This window comes from Balaenoptera physalus (genome assembly GCF_965194825.1).
Source record: "Balaenoptera physalus genome assembly, chromosome: 1".
In the NCBI taxonomy this organism is placed as follows: domain Eukaryota; kingdom Metazoa; phylum Chordata; class Mammalia; order Artiodactyla; family Balaenopteridae; genus Balaenoptera; species Balaenoptera physalus.
The window spans coordinates 147,983,910-148,004,984 of record NC_138882.1 but is presented as its reverse complement, the minus strand read 5'-3'; the positions used below and the strand labels follow the sequence as shown (position 1 = coordinate 148,004,984).

Below are 21,075 nucleotides of genomic sequence, written 5' to 3'. Positions count from 1 at the left end.
TTCCAGGCCTCGCAATCGGGCCCTGCCAACCCTCTCAGTTTTCTCTCACTGATGGCCATCACACATCCTCCAATCCAGAATATCCAGACATCTCAACTCTTCTCCACACCTGCCCTTCTTCATGACTTTCTCATTTTAGGGCCTTAGTAAACACTCCCCACAATTCCCTTTGCCTGGATACTGGTCCTCTTATATCTCTCACTTGAAACCCTGCCCATCCTTCAAAGTTCAGCCCTTTGTTCCTAAATCATTCCATACTTCTTTTCAGATGGAAGAAATCATTTCTTTTTTTGAACTCGCATGATAATTTTATATTTTTCTCTTATCATATTGGTATTCTTGCTTTGAGTTTTTAGTTATGTACATATGTCTTGCCTCCTAGGTTGCAGGTTCCTTGAAGAAAAGGTTTCAGGCTAGTTCATCCCTATCCATCACGTAGAATATCCCTTTCACTCAATAAGCATTTGTGGAATGAATGAATGAATGAACCAATGAAAATGGCAGCATGGTCTAGACAGGGATTCTTAACCTTATCTGACCCAACACCTCCTTCTTATAAACCAATATTTTGTAGTTCTTCTTTTATTATCTGGAAATGATTACATAATCTACCTGTACACATGAAGTTTAAGCAAATCAAAACATCCTACTTATAAAGGAGAAATAAAAGAAGATGATTTCTAATAAAAAATAATGTGAATTTCTACATATAAAGGCTTAGTTACAACTACAACAGAAGAACATAATGACATTGTCTTACGTTTGTGCTTTCTTATAATGAATAAATTCAGTTTTAAGAGATCATTCAACTCTTCCCTTTGTATCTGACATTTTTAAAGATGCGCCATGTAAGTCCAGTTACGGTGAACATAATAGCTACACATGAAACTGATGGAGTAGTGCCCTGCTGGGGACTCAAATGTGAAAAGCATCACAGGGGAGTGGTTTTCCAAAGTGATGACCAACTCTCGATGAGGTTTCAACAGAACAAAGCACATCTTTCTCTCTGTTTAGCTGCATGTCTGGAAAATTCACTACTATGAATATTGTACAAAATCACTTTTTTATAGATAAAGTAGCGTTCGGTTTTAGATTCAGGTAATTATAAACAGGTTTTTCATCTACGTGAATGTGTGATAAGACATTTAAAGTCACAGGGCACAGGAAACATCTGTGTTGTGTGTGAACGTCCTGTACATTGCAGAGTGGCTAGCATCCTTGCCCCTAGTAAATTCCTGCATCACCACCCCCTTCCGCAAAAGTCGTGACCACCCAAAATGCCTACATGAAATTCCAAAGCAGCCCCTTCTGGGGATAGAACCAGTCAAGTGGAGAATCTCTGGAGTAAAAGAAACAAAACAAGCTTAGGAGTTATAAATGTGAATTTGAATTCAATTCTTGCTACTCATAGTAGCCTCGGGCAAGCCCCTCACCCTACTTGTACCTTAGATGACTCTTCTGTAAAAAGGGGGTAATAAGACCTCCAAGAATTGTTGGGTGTCGAATGAGACAGAATCCACAAAAGCCTGCTATAGACGGTCCTGCTTATAGGCTAGTCATCTTGTGAGAGTCCTGTGTACTGTTTCAATGGCTCTCAGGATGACAGGGGTGTCCCAGGTCCCAGCATCCTGCTCTGCAACACCTTCATCTTCCTACCTGTCTCCCTCTCTAGGACCAGTTTCCTTTGCTCCACCTCAGTTGCTCTCCCCAAGTCCACTCAAAATATCCAGTTAGAAATAAAGGAAGAACAGTCCTGTTTTTGAAGAGACAGGAATAAGGTGATATCTGGTTTTCACTGAAGAATAAATTATTAAATCAGCCATGAAATGTAAGTGCAGCCATTACAGTTAAAACATCATTACCCCTCTATTATGAGGGACAATATTCAATTCTGGGCCACTCTCCACCTCTCCCCTGCTACGCCCTAGTTTTTCTGTGTACATTTGCTGAGTCGTAATCACTAAGTCATTTTATTTTCTGTGCAACAAGTACTACTGGGCACCTACTTAGTGGGCATCATGTGCTAACCAGATAGATAACAGTGATGAACAAAAAGATATAGCCTTCTTCATATGTGTGTTGATAGACGTGTTCAATAAATATTTCCTGAAGGGAAAAATGAACACACACACATATCTTTCTCCTTTAGACATTCGTGCATTTAGAAATACGTTTTTCTCTTCCCTGACTCGTTTACCTGATCCTCTCCAACTCACTCCTCCACTGCCAAGTCAGTGTGCCCTTTTCTGTGAAAACCCCCGACTATTCCAGGCAAAGCTCGGTCTCCATCCCCTGAGTACCGACAACTCCATTCACACCTGTGTCTCAGCAGCTGTCAGTTCATTTTGTGAGTCTGGTTTCACCACCAGACTGTGAACACCTCAGGGGCAAGGACACATCTTCTTCATCTTTGAATCCTCAGGAAACAGATAATCATGTGGCGTAAAACAGGCATCCGATATGCTCTTGCCTGACCATGTACTGGTTATACTGCCAACATTCTATCCACAAGACAGTCCCAGTGCTAACTCCACCTCTTTTATCTTCACTCAGGAAAGCTCATTAAAATGAAAGTGAATAATGGTGACAGGAAGACAGGGATAATATTGAATCTGCTCTAATACATATAAAAGGAAATCATTTATAAACTTTGATATCGCTATGGTCTGAAATGTTTATATTCCCTCAGATTTCATATGCTGAAATTCTAACCCTCAAGGTGATGGTATTAGGAGGTGGGGCCTTTGAGAGCTTATTAGGTCATGAGGGTGGAGCCCTTATACATGGGATTAGTGCCCTTATAAAAGAGGCCCTAGTAAGCATCCTCCCCCTCTCCCCCTTGCATCATAAGAGGACACAGAAAAAAGCACCATCTATGAGGAAGTGGGCTCTCACCAGACACCAAATCCTGGGGCTATGATCCTGGACTTTCCAGCCTCTAGGACTGTGAAATAAACATTTGCTGTTTATAAACCACCTAGTTTATAGTATTTTTGTTATAGCAGCCCAAACACACTAAGAAAGGTGTGATATATTACTAGCATTAAGTACTCTGGATGAGACTACCTGGGTTTGAATTTCAGCTCTGCCACTTGAGAGCTGTGTAATTAATTATTTGGACCTCAGTTTTCTCATCTGTAAAATAGTGATGATAATAGCATTTACTTCATAGAATTGCTATAATGTATTTAGAATGGTGCAAATAATAGTGCCAAATCAGTGCTGGCTAAACTAAATGAACAAGCAAAATCCATCTGTGATTGTGGCAACAAGATGTTGCATTATCTGGAAAAGTTGATACAGACCACTGCCCTCTATCCTGAGAAACAGACTCGTCTTTAGGCTCCTGCAATATTTATGATTTTTAAAACGTTATTTATTTATTTATTTTTGGCTGTGTTGGGTCTTCGTTGCTGCGCGCAGGCTTTCTCTAGTTGCGGTGAGCGGGGGCTACTCTTTGTTGCGGTGCGTGGGCTTCTCATTGCGGTGGCTTCTCTTTGTTGCGGAGCACAGGCTCTAGGCACATGGCTTCAGTAGTTGCGGCATGTGTGCTCAGTAGTTGTGGCTCATGGGCTCTAGAGCACAGGCTCAGTAGTTGTGGCGCACGGGCTTAGTTGCTCCGCGGCATGTGTGATCTTCCCAGACCAGGGCTCGAACCCGTGTCCCCTGCATTGGCAGGCAGATTCTTAACCACTGAGCCACCAGGGAAGTCCCAATATTTCTGATTTTTTAATGGCACAAATTATAATGATTCTATGGAATAAAATTATAAGTGGGGAGAGAGGAAAGCTAGTGAGTTTCCCTGGAAAGACATAGGATTTGGGGTTGGAAGGTCTGATCTGAGTCTCCAGCCAAGTCAGGAACACTCCCAGAATCTCAGTTTCCTTATTTGTGAAATGAAGATGACATCACTCCTGCCTTGGTGTCCACTGGTCTGATGCGAGGACCTAGTAACATACTGACATGAAACCATTTCTACTGCGAGTGCTACTGCTCCTACTATTCCTAGTAACAATGAGTTCATTTATGACATATTCTGCATTCTCACTGATCCTTTTGACATATTAGCAATACCTAGATACCTGAACATATGAACAGCTTTTGATATTGATTTATTTTCTGCAACATACTAATAATAAAATTTACTCACATAAGGTTTGGGATCAAGAACCCTTTGAAATTCAAGACAAGGTGTAAATTGCTGCAAAGGGGCTCTTTAATTGGGATCAAAACACTTCTGACAGCTTTTGGATTTTTAAAATTGTAGCTATTGTCACGTTCTGCTAATGTTTCTTTTCTTGGTTTTGAAAAAAATAGTGCAGCCAAGCTGGAGCAGGAATACTTTAGACATGATAAACAACTAAAATTTGTCATTCCAAATGACAAAGACCCAGTTTTTCATTTCTTTGATATGTAGGACAAAACACTTCACTTAGACTCTTATCCTGCATAATTCAGCCGGTCCCCTGCTGTGCAACGACAAAGGTTCAGTAAACTGTTCCTGCTCATAATCTCCAATGGAGGTTTTGAAAAGCCTCCATTTATCTGAAGATAAATCACATCGATAGGGTTGACTTTAAGGGAGAAACAGACTATTAAACTAGTCTGGGGAATCAACTTTGGTGATTCCCCAAAGATGTGACTTTGGTCAACATCTCATCTTCTACTTGACTTCCTTCCAAAATATCCCCATAATGTGACTGTTGCTTGAATCCTCCTAGGGCTGGTGAACTCCCTTGCACAGAAGGTGGTCCATCTACATGCTGAACAGCTCTGACTTGCAGGAAATTCTTCTTCCTCATAAACTGAAACTGCTTCCCAGAAACTTCTATCACCTGGTCTTGGTTCTGTCCCTTGAGTCACACAGAACAAGTCAGCTTCTTTTTCTACTAGACAACTCTTTGGAGAGATGAACGCTATTAATATGGAGTGCCTTGTTCCCACCATCCTCTCTACTTCAGGCTTAAACGTTCGATTCTCTCCACCAGTTTTCCCCAGGCTTGTGTTGAGACAAATTAACAAGCTAGGGTAGCAGAAGCCCAATGATACAGGGCCTAAGGTTAATCAAACAGAACTGGAGCAGACTAGGCCAGATAGAAAACATTTAACTCTGCCTTCACCCCGATTCTCCACTAGGAGATGACATTTTTTTTCAACAAAGCCAAATGGCTTTGAGCTGAAATAATGACTTTACTGCTGCTCTCTTTATGTCCAGATAAAGAATCAAAAAATCACATTATAAGGTTTGGTGGTATCTTTCTTTGGGGCCAGGTTAGCCACCCTTGAGTGAGGATTTAGAGAAAGGTAAAGAATATAAACTACCTCTTCTCATTAGTTAAAGTTTGGTGATGAGAACTATTTGATGGTAGGGTACATGATGGAATAGCAAAGCCAAAAACATGGCCCTAGACAAAATAAAATATCTGATACTCTGCTTTACTCCAGTCCCTTTGGTGATGTGATGTCAGTGTCATGTGATGGGCAGGCATGGACTTGGGAAGAGACTAGAGATGATGACGTATATTGGGCATATAAATACTTGTGAAAGCATCTCTCAGTTAGGCTTGATCCACGCTCCTTGGATCCCTACCATGAAGGATGCTAAGGGGTCAATGATATCCTCCACGTTTCTACAAGCCCAAAGCTCTCTGCCTCCTGTGTGTTACCCAGGATCCCACGTGGCCACATCTGTGTTCAGAAGTGTTGGCCCAGCGTAGTTTTCAGTCCCCCAACTGCCCTGGTCCCCTCATCAGGATATACTTTGATTCGACTATACCTTTTCTAAAATGTGAGGTTCAGAACTGAGCACAGGTCTCCAAACTATAGTCTGCCCAGGAAAAGGAAAATCTTCCCTAGTTTTAGAAACCATACTTTTATTAAAGCAGAAGAGGCTTACATTAGGCTCTTAATCTTGCTGCCTTCAAGCTCCTTGACTACTGATGCTTGTGCCCTCATTCTAAACTCCCTTTACCAAGGCATCCCCAAGTAGGTCCACCTTTCCTATAACATAGAGGTCAATTGCTTTGATTTTTTTTTTTAAGCAATTTTTAAAAATTTTATTTTTATTTATTTATTTATTTATTTATTTTTGGCTGTGTTGGGTCTTCGTTTCTGTGCGAGGGCTTTCTCTAGTTGCGGCAAGCGGGGGCCACTCTTCATCGCGGTGCATGGGCCTCTCACTATCGCGGCCTCTCTTGTTGGGAGCACAGGCTCCAGACGCGCAGGCTCAGTAGTTGTGGCTCACGGGCCTAGTTGCTCCGCGGCATGTGGGATCTTCCCGGACCAGGGCTCGAACCCGTGTCCCCTGCATTGGCAGGCAGATTCTCAACCATTGCGCCACCAGGGAAGCCCAACTGCTTTGATTTTTGACTCAGGTCAACTGGAGGCTAAATCCCAGCTCTGCCTCCTACATGCTGGATGAACCTGAGAAGGTCACTTACCCTGAGAGATAACAGACATTGTGGTTGGACTCATAAGCCAGACCGCCTAGGTTGTAATCCTGTCTCCACCACCACCTACTTCCAGCAAGTTACATATCCTTTTCTCTCCTTAATATCTTCAACTATAAAATGGAGATAACAGCACTATCTACTCATAGGGTTGTTGTAAGGATTAAATGGATTGGTACATCTAAAGGGCGTACAACAATGAGTGGAATATACTATGTGCTTGATACAGTACCTGTTATTATTACTCTCTCATAGGACCCTTGTGAGGACAAAACTGAATAATGTATGCAAATTGACTAATATGTACCTAGTATGTACTCAACAAACGGCAATTATTACTACTAGATTTTTTTATTGTGGTAATATATACATAACATAAAATTTACCATTATAACCATTTTTTTTAAATTAATTAATTTATTTATTTATTTTTGGCTGTGTTGGGTCTTCGTTTCTGTGCGAGGGCTTCCTCTAGTTGTGGCAAGCGGGGGCCACTCTTCATCGCGGTGCGCGGGCCTCTCACTATCGTGGCCTCTCTTGTTGCGGAGCACAGGCTCCAGACGCGCAGGCTCAGTAATTGTGGCTCACAGGCCCAGCTGCTCTGTGGCATGTGGGATCTTCCCAGACCAGGGCTCGAACCCATGTCCCCTGCATTAGCAGGCAGATTCTCAACCACTGCGCCACCGGGGAAGCCCCCATTATAACCATTTTTAAGTGCACAGTTCAGTGGCATAAAGTACATTCACATTGTTGAGCAGCCATCACAGCCATCCATCACCAGCACTGCTTCCCTCTCCCCAGACTTTTAACTCTGTACTCATTAAACACTAACTCTTTATCACCCCTCCCCCCAGGCCCAGTCAACCACCATTCTACTTTCTGTCTCTGTGAATCTGACTCCTCTAGATACCTCATTTAAGTGGAATCCTACTCAATTTGTCTATGTGTGACTGGCTTTTTTTTACTTTGCATAATGCCTTCCATGTTGTAGCATAGGTCAGAACTTCCTTTTTACTGCTTAATAATATTCCATTATACACACAAACACACACACACACACACACACCATATTTTGTCTATCCATTCATCCATAGATGGACAGTTGGGTTGCTTCTACCTTTTGGCCATTGTGAGTAATGCTGCTATGAACATGGGTGTACAAATGTCTGTGCTATTATTATTCAGGAATAACTTTTCTTCAAGAAAATCCATTTTTTACTGTTAAATTATCATCCTACTACCCACTGGTATCCTAATATGAGTCATAACAAAGGCGAGAAAATTATAATGCAAAATGACAAGGTTAGGTAACTTGGCTAGTTGAGTATTGTTTATACAGTGCTTGACAAATTACCTGTGAAGTTCAAAGGAGGTGATATAAGTGGAGGTGTGTTAGAAGCTATATAAAGCATTGAATGAATAAAAGGAAAACATGTCCATCTGACTCTTGCTCTCTGGACAAAACAGATCAAAGAACAGAACCCTTTTCTGTTTTTCCCTTACCATCAATGAACAAGGCCAACAATGCAAGGCAAGTCCTGGGGATGAAGCTGGGAGCTAACTGCTGCCAGGAGGTTGATGAAAATACAAACCACTACTTCAGTGGGTTTAACAAACAGATCAGCCCTTACATTTCCTGATCATGTAGTGATAGATTTTTTTCAAGATTGAAAACTCCATTTATTCTTTTTGATGACAGCAATTGCAAGGTGTCACAGGTTCAACTCAAGAGAGTCTGGATGCTTTGACCAAGTCAAATGACCCCCGTGCGTCTCCCTCTAGGATGCATGTCATTAAAGTTGCCAGCACACAAAGAAATTTAACTTAAACTGTCACATTACCCACCGCTCTTCAAAGCACATCAATCTCCCTATTGCATTACCAGGACTGTGTGACACTTTTATCCCAATTACACTGTAAGAAACACAGTCACACTGTGTTGGTGCAGTCACACTGTGGCCAAGTCAGGGAAGAGCCTCCCTTTGATGGACAATCACAGTTGATCAAGTTTGTCAGTTGCTTTATCTGTTTTTATGCTTGTTTGATATCCCTGCCCAGAGAATAGAGGCTTTTAAGGGCACATTTGTCAGTGGATTCAATTTCACCATGCCATGTGATTCTTTTACTTACCCCTGTCTTCTCATCAAAGATTTTGATTCCTCCAAAGGAGATGGTTAAAAAGATTTTCTGTTTGTGTTCTCCTTTGGAACGAGCGCCAGCAACAACGCCCTGTTGAAAGGAAGGATGTGGTTTTTACTTTAGTGTTTTCATTTGAAAATTCCCTCCGGTCCCAAAGGCATGTCAGATATCATGAACCGAAGGCACCAATCATGCACACTCCATTCCCTCCCCACTTCCATGCTGCCTTCCCCGACGGGCTTGCATTTTCTTGTTGTTTTAGGGTAGTACTTGTCCTCACTGCTCGAAAACTGTAGAAATAGATATTTGAACATGTATTCATTGGACGAACCAAGATTTATAGAGTGCCTACTTTGTGCCTAGATGCTCAGCTCAGAATTCGAGACCCCAGGATAAACAGAATATGGTCCTCTTGTTAAAATCGTTGCTGGGTTCTGTATTAGATATGGTTTTAACCTTTTAAATAAAGATGAGTCATGGAATACATTCCTAAATGTGATTTTAATTTTATACTTCTGGAAAAAGTTTTCACATGAATTCATTTTAGAGCTCAGAAAGAAAAGAAAAAATATTGCCAGACTGCATGTCTCAATTTTGTTTGGAAAAATGTGATGGTCATATGTCTAAGGTTTGCAGTTTTTACCCACACATTTTGTATGTTCTTCTACCATTGTTCCAATCATTCCTGTGCTCTCAAGGAAAGTACCTACCAAGTGCATTCCACTTCTCAAAAATCTGTTTCCCCACTTTTCCAAATTTTTTGTAAACTGAAGATATGTGGATGAGTCAATTCGAAGGTAGATGCCACGAAAGGTAGGTATGTTACTCTGTTCACTGCTCCCTTCCTCGTACCCAGGACAGTCCCTGGACCGTCCCTGGAGGTCAGGAGACACTCAGGAAATTATTGTCACATGAATGTGCTATCAAGAGTCCTCGCCAAAGTTGATATTATGCAAGTTAAGAGTAAAGACACTTGCTTTTTAAATCAGCCTCTGTGGTGGCCAATTACAGGCAAGCATGGGCATCATATTAGGGTACAACTCAGAAGATGAGGACATTCAAGGGATTTACGCTCCAGGGCTGTTGCAGACTCTGCATTCGATGTTTTGAGGCTTCCAGCCTCTTCATCCCTATTAGCCTCCACAGAGGGTGAGTAAGCCCAGTTCTCAACAGTTATCATTCTGGACTTCTTTAGGAGTCGAAAAGTCTAAAATCATCATGATTTCATACTTCCAAGAGATAAAAGTCCTTTGTGCTGTTCTCAGAACAGCGTGTTCTCGACCTCAGTCTTCAGCAAATAGAGTGAGAGGTATGACCAGAGGCACAAGGAACGGGCACTCCCTTGAGGTTGTGTGACTATCCTCCCTTTGGGTACTGGAAAGAGTCTGTGGAATGGAAACATCTGGATTATACTCCTGGCTGTGATCTTGGACAAATGACTTAACTCTCAACTCTACTTCCTCAAGTGTAAATACTTCTCTCGCATGATTGAGAGGATTAAATGAAAACTTATGGAAAGTACCTAGCACAACACCTGGTACACTGTAGGGATGTCATAAGAATTAATTTCTTCTAGTAAATGAATGACTGTCCCTTAGCATTCGTGGTCCAGTTCCTGTTTGGTACCTAGCAGTAGGAAATTCACTCCCTCAGGAGTCTCCCATTCATTCTCAAGCACCTCTGACATGTGGATGTACAGAATGTTGAAGTCAGAGAAAACCTTCAAACTAATCAGTCCAAATTCCTCTACCAACAGATGAGAAAACTGATGCCCGAAAAGCTGGATGGACAGTCCCAAGATGGTACAGAGAGCTGGTGAGAAAGCTGAGACCACAGGTCCACTCTCAAGACTCTTGGTGCAGGGGGCAGTTATTATTCCTTTACGTGTGTCTTCTTTCTAGCGAGCCCAGATCTCTTTCCTGTAACCCTACCCAGTGTTCCTCTTTTGACCCTTCAGGGATGGTACTCACTGACATAAGATTCCTCCTCCAATGACTGGCCTCTAAATAGTTAAAGAGAGTGACTCACCCCAAAGCGAAGTCTCTGTCTCTTTAACCCTTCCTCTTGTTCAAAGGCTTCTAGATTCCTCAGCGTGCTGCTTGTTTTCCCATAAATTCACTGAGGGATGGGTTTAAGGACATGGGAGAAGGGTCAAAGTATGTCTCTGCAATCCCAGGGGTAGTTCTTATTTCTCTTCAATGTCACCTGATTAGAGATACAGCCTCTGACCCCTCCACTCTCCAAACCAAACTGCATCCCATTCTTTTCCCCTGCATCTTTTTTCCTCGTCGTATCCACTGGAATATTGTATATTCATTTGTTGACTGTCTGCCTTTGCCCAACAGAACAAAAGCTCAACTGGGCACAGAACTTTGTTTTATTCATTCAACGCGCCCAGTGTCGAGAACGGAGCCTGGAATTAAAAAGGCACTCAAAAAAGTGAAGTGACTTTCCCCTCACTTGGGTAATGAACAAGCCAGGCTTTGAACCTATGAAAACTTGATTTGAAATCTGTGTTCCTGGCTGGATTTGGAGTAAAATAACTGATGCTGCCATCCTTACACAGCCTAACCTTCAACTTCACTATCCAGGCCTACGCAAAAGAGAGAACAAGTAGCGCCATCATAATGGAAGCCCCATTATAAATGGAAGCATTGAAAGGACTGTGTCAAAGGGCAGGGAGCCTCTCTTTCTTGTTTAAGTCCTCCCAACATGAAGACATCACAGCTCGTGGTGGGGAGAGGCTTGCACCTTTGGTCAAGAAGAGTAGCTTTAATGTCCCCATCTCCAAGATGGTCCTAACAACCCCTAGCTCTTAGAATTACCACAACATCAAATTGTGCTAATTCCCAGCACATAGTGCCGCTGACCAAGTGGCTATCAAAGAAGCCATGTTTCAGGAGCACTTCTGCTTGGGGCTGCTGATGGTACAGCTCCCCAGGACAAATGCAAGAGAGAAGGATGGTCCACATGGTGTGATCCTTGGGGAAATAAAACTCCAATTTTATCAGGCATGTTGGGAGACAGGACCCTGAGTTAAGCCCTGAAAAACTGCATGAAGTCCAAGCAAGCCTGCCACCAGCCAGCACGTTGCAGGGGCTCACCTCCCCACAGATGATTCAGGGCTGTTATGTAGAAGTGACGAAGGGCCAAGGGACAGGGCTGGCTGGGGAATCGGAAGCTATGGATGTAGGTGTCTTTTGGGGTTTCTGTGCCTAATATTAGCCACCTGACCTACAAAGTCACTGTTGGCAACCTGGAAATGAAGGAGTCAGATGTTTTCTTGGGCACCTACCAAATGGTAGGAGTTCTCTTATACGTCATATAATTCAGCCCATCCCACATTCCCGGGAAGGAAAAATTATCTCCCTTATTTTACAAATGACCAAACATAAGATCGGGGGGCCAAGTGAACACCCCAAACCTCAAGGAACTAAGAAGACATATAGAGGGAATTCAAACAGTGACCTTTCGAATTCCAGTGTTAGGGTTCCTTCTATTATAACCCTCTGGAAGGGCTCTCTGGGGAGGCATGGATGAAAAAAAGGTGGAACCACCAGCTTCCAAACTCAGTAGTGAAGGAGAACTCTAAAATGAGAATACTTCTTACTTCCTAAGAGTGAAGCGTGCACATACCGCACCTAGCATGGGGTGCAGCGTGCAAGGAGAGCTCAGCAAATGACCGTGACCATCACCTCTAATGCTAATACTGATTCTATGAAGCAATGCCATGTGCTGGGCACTGTATGGAATGACTGATGCAGGTGTCCCGAAGGGAGTCACACAGAGGCAGCGTCTTGCTGGAGGATTTTATACACAGGGAAGGGGTCAGGCACGCCAGGCAGGGTTGATAGCCTGCCCTGTCCAGCTCAGGGGTTGCCGTGAGAATCCAATAGGATGAGGCACAGCAAAGGACTCTCAGAAACCTCACCCAGCAGGGTGTATGCACGTGATGCGATGACTGTGATCTCCAGGGAACACGTCAAGCAGGTGTGCAACCTGAATAGCTGAAAACCTAGAATGCTATTCCAGAAAGCTCCGTGAACTAAACCTGGTCTCCAATCTCAGCCCTACTGGTTATCAGTTGTAGATCTATGGGGGAAAACTCATCCTAAGTTTCACTTTTCCGAGGTAAGAAGGAGAATACAAATATCCTCCTCTGCCCTGCTTTGTGCCCAGAGACTGGCCCCTGTGGTCTGCATTGCCAGGTCCTCTGAGCTTCCCGCCCTCTGGATTCCACTCAGGAAGGCACAGACAGGAGATCAGAGCGTGGAAGGAGAGAGGTCAGGGTATTTCATCCAGCCTCCTTCCCATCCTTGTTCTACAATCTCCAGGAGTAGCTTATTTTTGCTTGGCGAGGGAAGGGACTTTGTCCTCAATCTCGCCGTCCCTGGGTTCCAGTAAATAGATCTCATCCTAGGATGGTAACAGCTTCCCACTGTTTTTAGTTTCCAGTGCCTCACCGGCTCTTGTTTGCTACCTTAACCTTGCCTAACCTTTGTATGTCGCTCCTGCATTAAAGTATGCTCATCTGACCTAGTCGGGCTGGGTGTTTCTTACAAGACCCTGACTAATAGATTTACTTAGAGCTCTGTAATCAGCCCATCTCTCCCACAGCTTCAACCACCACCATTTTGCCCGATACCTCTGAAAGTTGACTGCTTTGGAAGTCAATGATGTGGGGCTATGTAGCTTACTGGTAGGAGCTTAAACTCTAGTTGGGGAACCAGGATAGATTCAACGCAGATACAAAACAGAATAGAACGAAGCACTAAACTGTATCTTATCAAACACTGGGCATCTGGAGATACAGGCTTGAATTCTGGGCTTATCCCAGATTAAATGAAGGTTCTGGGGCAAATCCTATAACTTCCGTGAGCCTCAGATTTCTTATTTACAAAACAGGGAGGCTAACAGCTACCTCATAAGAGCGAAAGAGATAATATATGTAAAAGTGCGTTGTTGACTAAATTAAAATACAATGACGATGTGGCTTCGCTGGTGGACGGGCAATGGCTCACTCATACTCACATTATGAATCCCCTCTTAAATCTCTACAATCCAAGAGAAAACTCTCTAAAACAGGAAGAGGCACCAGCTTCAGAGCGCCTAGCAAAGAAAAACAGATTAAAAAAAAAATTTTCTCCTATGGCCTGACATGAACAAGTGGGCCTTTTGCAAGGCTAACAGGCATTTTGTACTTCTTTGCCTTTCCTTCCTGGGCAAGTGGCCAAATGGAGAATCGATCATTTATGTTTCTGTGTTTCTTAAAGAAACACTACTGGGAACAGAAATGTCAACATTCTTCTCTGCAACTTGCAAATAACGAAAGACAACTGTCTGGGAACCAAGAACTGTCAACAAGTTCAGAGCATTTGACAGGAGCGTGTTATGGTTGGTCCAACTCTCCAGAGCTTTGGGGACCTCACAGTTATAAGGGGTGACAGATGGGGCACTTCACTGCAGGTAATTCCCCCCCCCCCACCACACACACACGCAAGGTTGGCAATCCTGGCCAGGCCTGGTACAGCTAGCCTGGCCCAGTGTTAATCCTGAGGGAGAACTTCAGGGCACACAGGCCAACTCCTGTCTCACATACGCTGAGACCTCCATGCTTCTATGAAGGCAGCTGTCAGTGAGGTGCTCCGTGGCCCATGCCTGCTGAACGCTATCTACCAGGATGCTGGGGGGAGATGCACCAGCCTCTTTCTTGTTCTCAGCAGACTTGTGGCTCTGGGTGAGAACCAGGCCACTGGAGAGCTTCTTGATGTCTTTCAATTAATATTTGTCAAAAGCAAATCTCCATTTGCCTGGCCTCATACTCAGTAAGGAGCAACTTCAGCAAGAATCAAGATCCAGGCCTTTATCCCCATTCTTGACTAGGGTCTCCTTGGCTCAGTGTTTCTGGGTTCTCTCTCTGCAGTCTACCCGCTGGTAGAGAGGCTGCGTTCTGGTCTGACCTCATGCGTGAATCACAGTTCTGCTCTGGGGCAGAGCAGGGGTCAGGGTGCGTGAACATGGAGTGCTGCAGTTATCCAACTGCCCCACAAACCAAGTGGAATGGCCTGTCTCTTTCAAGGATGCCCTGTGGCTGTGTGTCTACGTCACATCCTCCAGACCAGCATTTATCAGTCATGAAGCTGGAATTTATAATTCTTCCTGTTGGACTCCTTTGTGTATTTATCACTCAGACTTGAACTTGGCAGAAGAAGGGGGCTCATTACTGGACTGTCCTAAAATCTTATAACATTGCTTAATTATTATTATTATTATTATTTTAAAATATTTATTTATTTGGTTGCATCAGGTCTTAGTTGCGGCACGCGAACTCTTAGTTGCGGCATGGGAACTCTTGGTTGCGGCATGCACGTGGGATCTAGTTCCCTGACCGGGGATCAAACCCAGGCCCTCTGTATTGGGAGCATGGAGTCTTATCCACTGCACCACCAGGGAAGTCCTGCTTAATTATTTTTTATAAAAGGATACATTAACCTCTTCCAAGTAGACAATCTGTGAACTCATGATTTTAATGTCTTTTATACTTTTTTCTAGTAGGCCTTGTAGTAGATTAATAACTATTAAAATAAAGTTTGCTGTGTAACAGCTAAAAAAAAAAAAAAAGAAAGGAATGATACACAGTTTAGAAAATTAAGAGTTTTTAAAAAGAATGATTCCTACAGCTATACTACAGGGAGTCTTAGCATCTGATATACATGTTCAACTGTTGAGAAAATGTGTACAGTACATACAAAATTAATACCTGTGCTTTATTAAGCATCTATCAAAGAAAAGGCAATATAGAGGGTGTTTTATAGATATTGTCGCATTTAATATTAGTAGGCACTTGGCCAGCCTTGTTTTCTTTTTTCTTTCCTTTTCTTTTCTTCCCTTTTTCTTACATTAAAAAAAATTACATTGACCAAGTTGTATCCTCAGGGACTATTAGAAGATAAGAAAAAATGCTCATGATATATTATTAGGGAGAAAGAAAACAAGATACGAAACTATAAATAGTAATTCCAATTACACTACATATATGTGTATGATTCATATACATATACACAAATGTATATAAAAATACAAAGAGAGAGTGTTAGTTACACACAAAAATGCTGACACTGATTTTTCTTTTTGTGGTGGGATTGTGGATAAGTTTAATTTTCCCTCATACTTTTCTGTATTTTCAAAATTTTTACAATGAGCATTTTTTGAATTCTATAATCAGGAAAATAATTAAATTATAGGTCTTAAATGCATAAGATAGCTTATAAACTTCTTGCTAAATCATCTGTTTTTCTAATATTTTGTATTACTTTTTTAAAAAAGAGACATAGACTACATAGAGACCAGAATCTGGGAACAAACAATGTTCAATTTTGTATGTTTTTAAAGGCTATTTAAGAACATAATTTTCTTATTTTGCATATTAAAATTTTTCTCAATTTCTTTCTTAGTTTTCTCAATGAAAACCCTTCTTTAAAGTATTTAAAATCAGCAATCTCTTTGTGATACCGCCAAATATCAGTATCTAGTTACGTATCACTTTTTATAACATTTTCCCTTTAAAGTATTTGGGGGACATTAATAGAAATTTCAAGAATGAATAAAATCAGCTTTTTTATTAATATATCATCTTTTACCATATTCATCATAGGTGAAATATATAAAATTTATTAAAAAATAAAGTAGAAAATTTATAAAATCTGAGTGACAGTACAATTTGATGATTTTGTACTTTTATTTTTGCAGGCGTTGCACAGTGAAGATACAATTGAATAAAATGTGATATGCTCAAAAACCGTACAACAGGGGCTAGCAAAATACCTCCACATAGGAGATGCTCAACAAACATTTGCTAAATGATTGACATGTCCTCCCAATAAATAAATGCAGTGAGTCATCAGTGTACCAAGTAATATACCAGTATATGAATAAAAAAATATGTTTACCAGAATGACTGTAATCATTTCTTCCTCTCGGTCATCTCAAACCCACATTATTTAAATTAAAATGCATGCGCAGTACCTTGAGTTTCATCATGGAGTCTTGGCATAACTTGTCTCCCCGAGCTGCGGAAACCTCATCAATCCCGATCAGTTTGGCCTTGTACCGGACCCCTTCACCTTTAAACCTCTTTATCAAAGTGGCTTCACTGCGATCCTGACCTAAAAAGAGAGAAATGCAGGATTCAGATATGTAGGTGTTCAGGCCCCATTGGCTTTAAATATCCGCAGCTCCGAGATTGGTTCTCTGGTTCACCTACATGCTATGAAAGTCAAATCATTGGACCACGGACAAAAGAATGGTAAGACTCCTGTATGCAAATTCTGGCTCTATCCTTTTAAATCCTCAGGCAAATTACACAATTCTCTCTGAGACTCCATTTTCTCAGGCAGAAAAAGAAAAAAAAAAAAAAAAGAGTTAAAAATAACCAATCCCAAAGGGGCATTAAGATAAATAAACATGATGACACGTATAAAGTACCCAACACGGATTTTGATACACACTAGGTCATCAACAAACGATCATCACCCACTAGGAGTTTATGTCTGACATTCTTGTTACAATAGTATTAGCCCTGAGCCTCTCTGGCATTTCCAGCATTTAATATGACTTTGGCCCGGGTCCAAGACCCTCCTTACACCCAATTCCATGGGCTGTTTTATAGTGAGACTCCAAAGTAATTGCTTTGTATCAAGCAGTGACTCGGGGGCAATTATCAAAAAATGATTTTACAATGTCTCTTCTGCTAACTCATGCGTGTACAGAAAGAGGCTTCCATACTCCTTGGTACGGTGCGCCCACACCTTGTAACAGCTTTCTCAATAATTATTAGCATAATATTTTTCTGAGACACATCAACCAGAAGTTCAAACACATCCACATAAAATGAAGACAATAAAGTTACTGTGAACTTAGCACATCTTTCTTGTGAGATGTTTTATAAACTTTACCCCCTCTTCACAACGACTCAACCATATCCATTTCCCAGATGACAAAGACGAAGGTCACAGAGTTCAAGTAGCTTGTCCACGTTCACATAGTCAGAAAAAAAAAAAAAAAAAAAAGAATACATAGGAATTCAAATCTGTAACTTCAGCAAACTCCCATCAAAGGAGTCACAGGTTGGGGCATTGCTCATGTGGTTCTTAAAACCTGGAATGCCCTAGGCTTCTGATACTCATCTCCTGGAATATCATTAACTTCAACTTCTGATACCTCCTCTATCATGCCTTCTTTCCTCAGTCTGACACTTAGACCTGAAGACACTGGAGATAATTCAGCCCATTTCTTCTCTCCACATGATGGGCAAACTGAGGCCTTTCCATTATGTGGGGTTGAGAATTATTTGAGGACACATTTAAAATAGAAAAAAAACCAACAGCAATAGCTAACCATCATATAATGCTTTTCTATTGACGAAACATGGCTTGCATTTCATTCATTTATTCATTCATCCCTTACTGAGCATTGCTTCTGTGCCAGATGCTATTATTCACTGGCAACAGATGAATGAGACAAAGTCTATGCCCCTAGAGGCTCAAGTTTTTGATGACTGCAAACAAAAATGTGTAGTGCATTATGCTAGATGTGTAAGAAGGTATAAGCTTTAGAGCCAGATATCCTCATTTCAAATCATGGCTCTCTCACTTGTAAGCCAACTAAACTATCTGCCAAGCCTCTGTTTCCTTAACTGTTGAATGAAGATTAAATATCTACTTTAGGAGTTATTATGAATAGTAACTTAAATGAGATAGTATGTGCAAAGCATGGATTCACATGGTAAGTTTTCTATAAATGGTAGTTGTCGCCCGTTATCAGCTCAGTAAAAGAAGCACATAGAAGATACAATGCCGAGAGCAGGAAAACACAAAAGAAGGACGTCTGCATAGTTAGGCCTGGACCTGTCGTCCCCAAATCCCATTTGGTATTTTTTCTACCGCATCCTTGCTGACTTCTAGCGTATTAAACTTCTTGAATTACTTTCCATAAAGCAAATATAACACACGGATGATTCGTCTGAATGTGTAATCAATGTAAAAATTAAGCCTCCGGGATCAGTGAGGGCAGATGTCAGAGACTAAGGCTAACAACAAAGAGAAGAACATTTGCCATGATATACCCTCTACATACAGACATCTAGCTGTGGGCACCACAGGTCACCTCTCCCTGCATTATTATGCAATATTTGGTAGGAGTGGCCTATGGTTTGATCTATGTCTTGGGAAGGTTATCTTACTCTACCTTCTTATTCTATCACAAATACCATCTCTGCCTCTTCAATTCCTGACACTATTTCAGTCACTAATAGCATCCCTTTCACTATTTGGAACTTCCTCCAAAGTTTAAGTATAATAACAACAGCAGGTAGGATTTATCATGTCCTGTACAAAGCTCATTATATGCACCAACTTGTTTAGCTCTGGAAATAATCCTAGAGGTAGGTACTATTACTTAGGTTTTATAGACAAGGATCTATATTGAAGGTTTGAGAGGCCAAGTAATTTGTCCAAACTCACTGAGTGGGACCTGAACCCAGATCTGACTGATGCCAAAGCCCAGGCTTATGGTTTGCTTGTGTTCTGTGTCTTCAAGCCTGTTCTCTGAACCACGATGATTAACTGCTTCTCATCTATCCGACTTCCCTGTGAAGCCCCATCTAAACTTCTACCAAAACTCACCTGGCCCAAATCTGTTGATATTTAATACACTGGCAGCATTAAAACTCCATTGGAGAGATGGCTTGAAAATGGAAGAAACAGCTTCCAGCCTCCACGTCATGTCCAAAAAATGTCCGTAAGTCAGATACAAAGACAGCCTTAAGAAACATTTGTCAGGGCACAGAGCTCTTTTGAGGAGCATACTTCATAAGAGGAAGCAGAGCCAGATAGGTGAACGAGGGCAGAGATTAATAAGAAAATATTAGGTCATTTAGAGGAAAGTAGAGAGCCCAATTTAGATTAGGACCCAGGGCCAAGCTAATTTGTATGAAGGGCACTTATGTAGTAGATAATCCGGTTTCTCATTAAATGTTCCACCATTAAAAGGGTAATTTTTCATGAGCACATCTTGAGCAAGGTCTCAAATATGTAAGTTAAGAAATAAATAACAGAGATCAGAGCCATAAGGCTGTTCCTTCAGAGGCACATACGACTTGAGAGTGTTAGGGAGAGGGTTAATCTTCATGCATCCTAAGTTATCATGAATCCCCAGCCTATTTTGCTGAAAGCACCACTGACCCTCTGCTTCAGGATGGACAGGAGAAAGGTCATGTATTTAAGGAAAATCATCTATTATCGAGCATTTATGATACCAGTCATTGTGCCAAGAGTTTTACATGCAATCTCTTATTTAATCCTCACATCTGCTCTTTGAGTTAGTCTCTGTCATAAGCCCTATTTTATAGAAGATGACACCAATACCCAAAGCCAAGGGCATTGCCCTAATTTTTTTAGATAACAGCTTTATTGAGATTTAATTCCCATACCATTCAGTTCACTCTTTTAAAGTGTACAATTCAGTGATTTTAGTACATTCATAGAGTTATACAACCATCACTGCTAGCTAATTTCATAACATTTTCATCAACCCAGAAAGAAACCCTGTACACATTAGCAGTTATTCCCCATCTTCCCCAAGCCCACCAGCCCTAGGCAACCACTAATCTACTTTCTGTCTCTATAGACTTGCCTGTTCTGGAGACAAATTACATTTTATATAAATAGGATCATACAATATGTGGTCCTTTGTGACTGGCTTCCATCACTTAGCATCACATTTTCAAGATTATTCCATTTAATAGCATGTATCATCAGTACTTTGTCTTTTTCTTTCTGAATAATATTCCATTGTATGGATATACCACAACAGCTGATGGACATTTAAACAGTTTCTATTTCTTTGCTATTAAAAATAGAGCTATAATGAATATTTCTGTACCAGTTTTTACGTAGCCATATTTCTTCAATTCTCTTAGGATTATACCTAAGAGAGAAATTGCTGGGTCATATGGTAACTCTGTTTAACTTTTTGAAGAACTGTCAAGCTGTTTTTCCAAAGTGGCTCTACCAGTTTAGAATCCCACAAGCAAAGTATGAGAGTTCCAGTTTCTCTACCAGCTGTTCTTGCTACATCTCTTATTGTCTTTTTTTTTTTTTTTTTTTAACTTTAGCCATCCTAGTAGGTGTTTAGTGAAATCTCCTCATGGTTGCATTTTTCATTTTCCTCAGGACTAATGATACAGAGCATCTTTTCATGTGCTCGTTGCCCATGTGCCTATCTTCTTTGGAGAAATGTCTATTCAAATATGACAGCCTGAATTTGAACCCAGGTCTCAAGCAAAATGTCAGGCTTTTACCCATTAGGCTATGGGGTCTCCTGTGACCTGTCATAGCACTTACTACTTCTCACTTTGTGTCACAGCTATTTGAATAGATGTCTGATGGAGCCTACAGTAAACTGGCAGACAGCTTTCTCTTAAGACAAG

At 41.4% G+C, this 21,075-nt stretch overlaps 1 protein-coding gene across 5 annotated transcripts in view; it reads right to left on the bottom strand.

Moving 5' to 3' along the window:
* The window catches only part of DAB1 (DAB adaptor protein 1), a 420,799-nt gene that overhangs the window by 135,043 nt on the left and 264,681 nt on the right, over positions 1-21,075 (bottom strand). For all 5 annotated transcript variants that reach the window (XM_082415009.1, XM_082415011.1, XM_082415012.1 and 2 more), the window contains exons 3-4: positions 16,614-16,753; positions 8,580-8,678 (exon numbers count right to left, since the gene is read on the bottom strand). In XM_082415009.1, the coding sequence (XP_082271135.1) occupies positions 8,580-8,678; positions 16,614-16,753 (239 nt within the window). The remainder of the gene's footprint in view (positions 1-8,579; positions 8,679-16,613; positions 16,754-21,075) is intronic.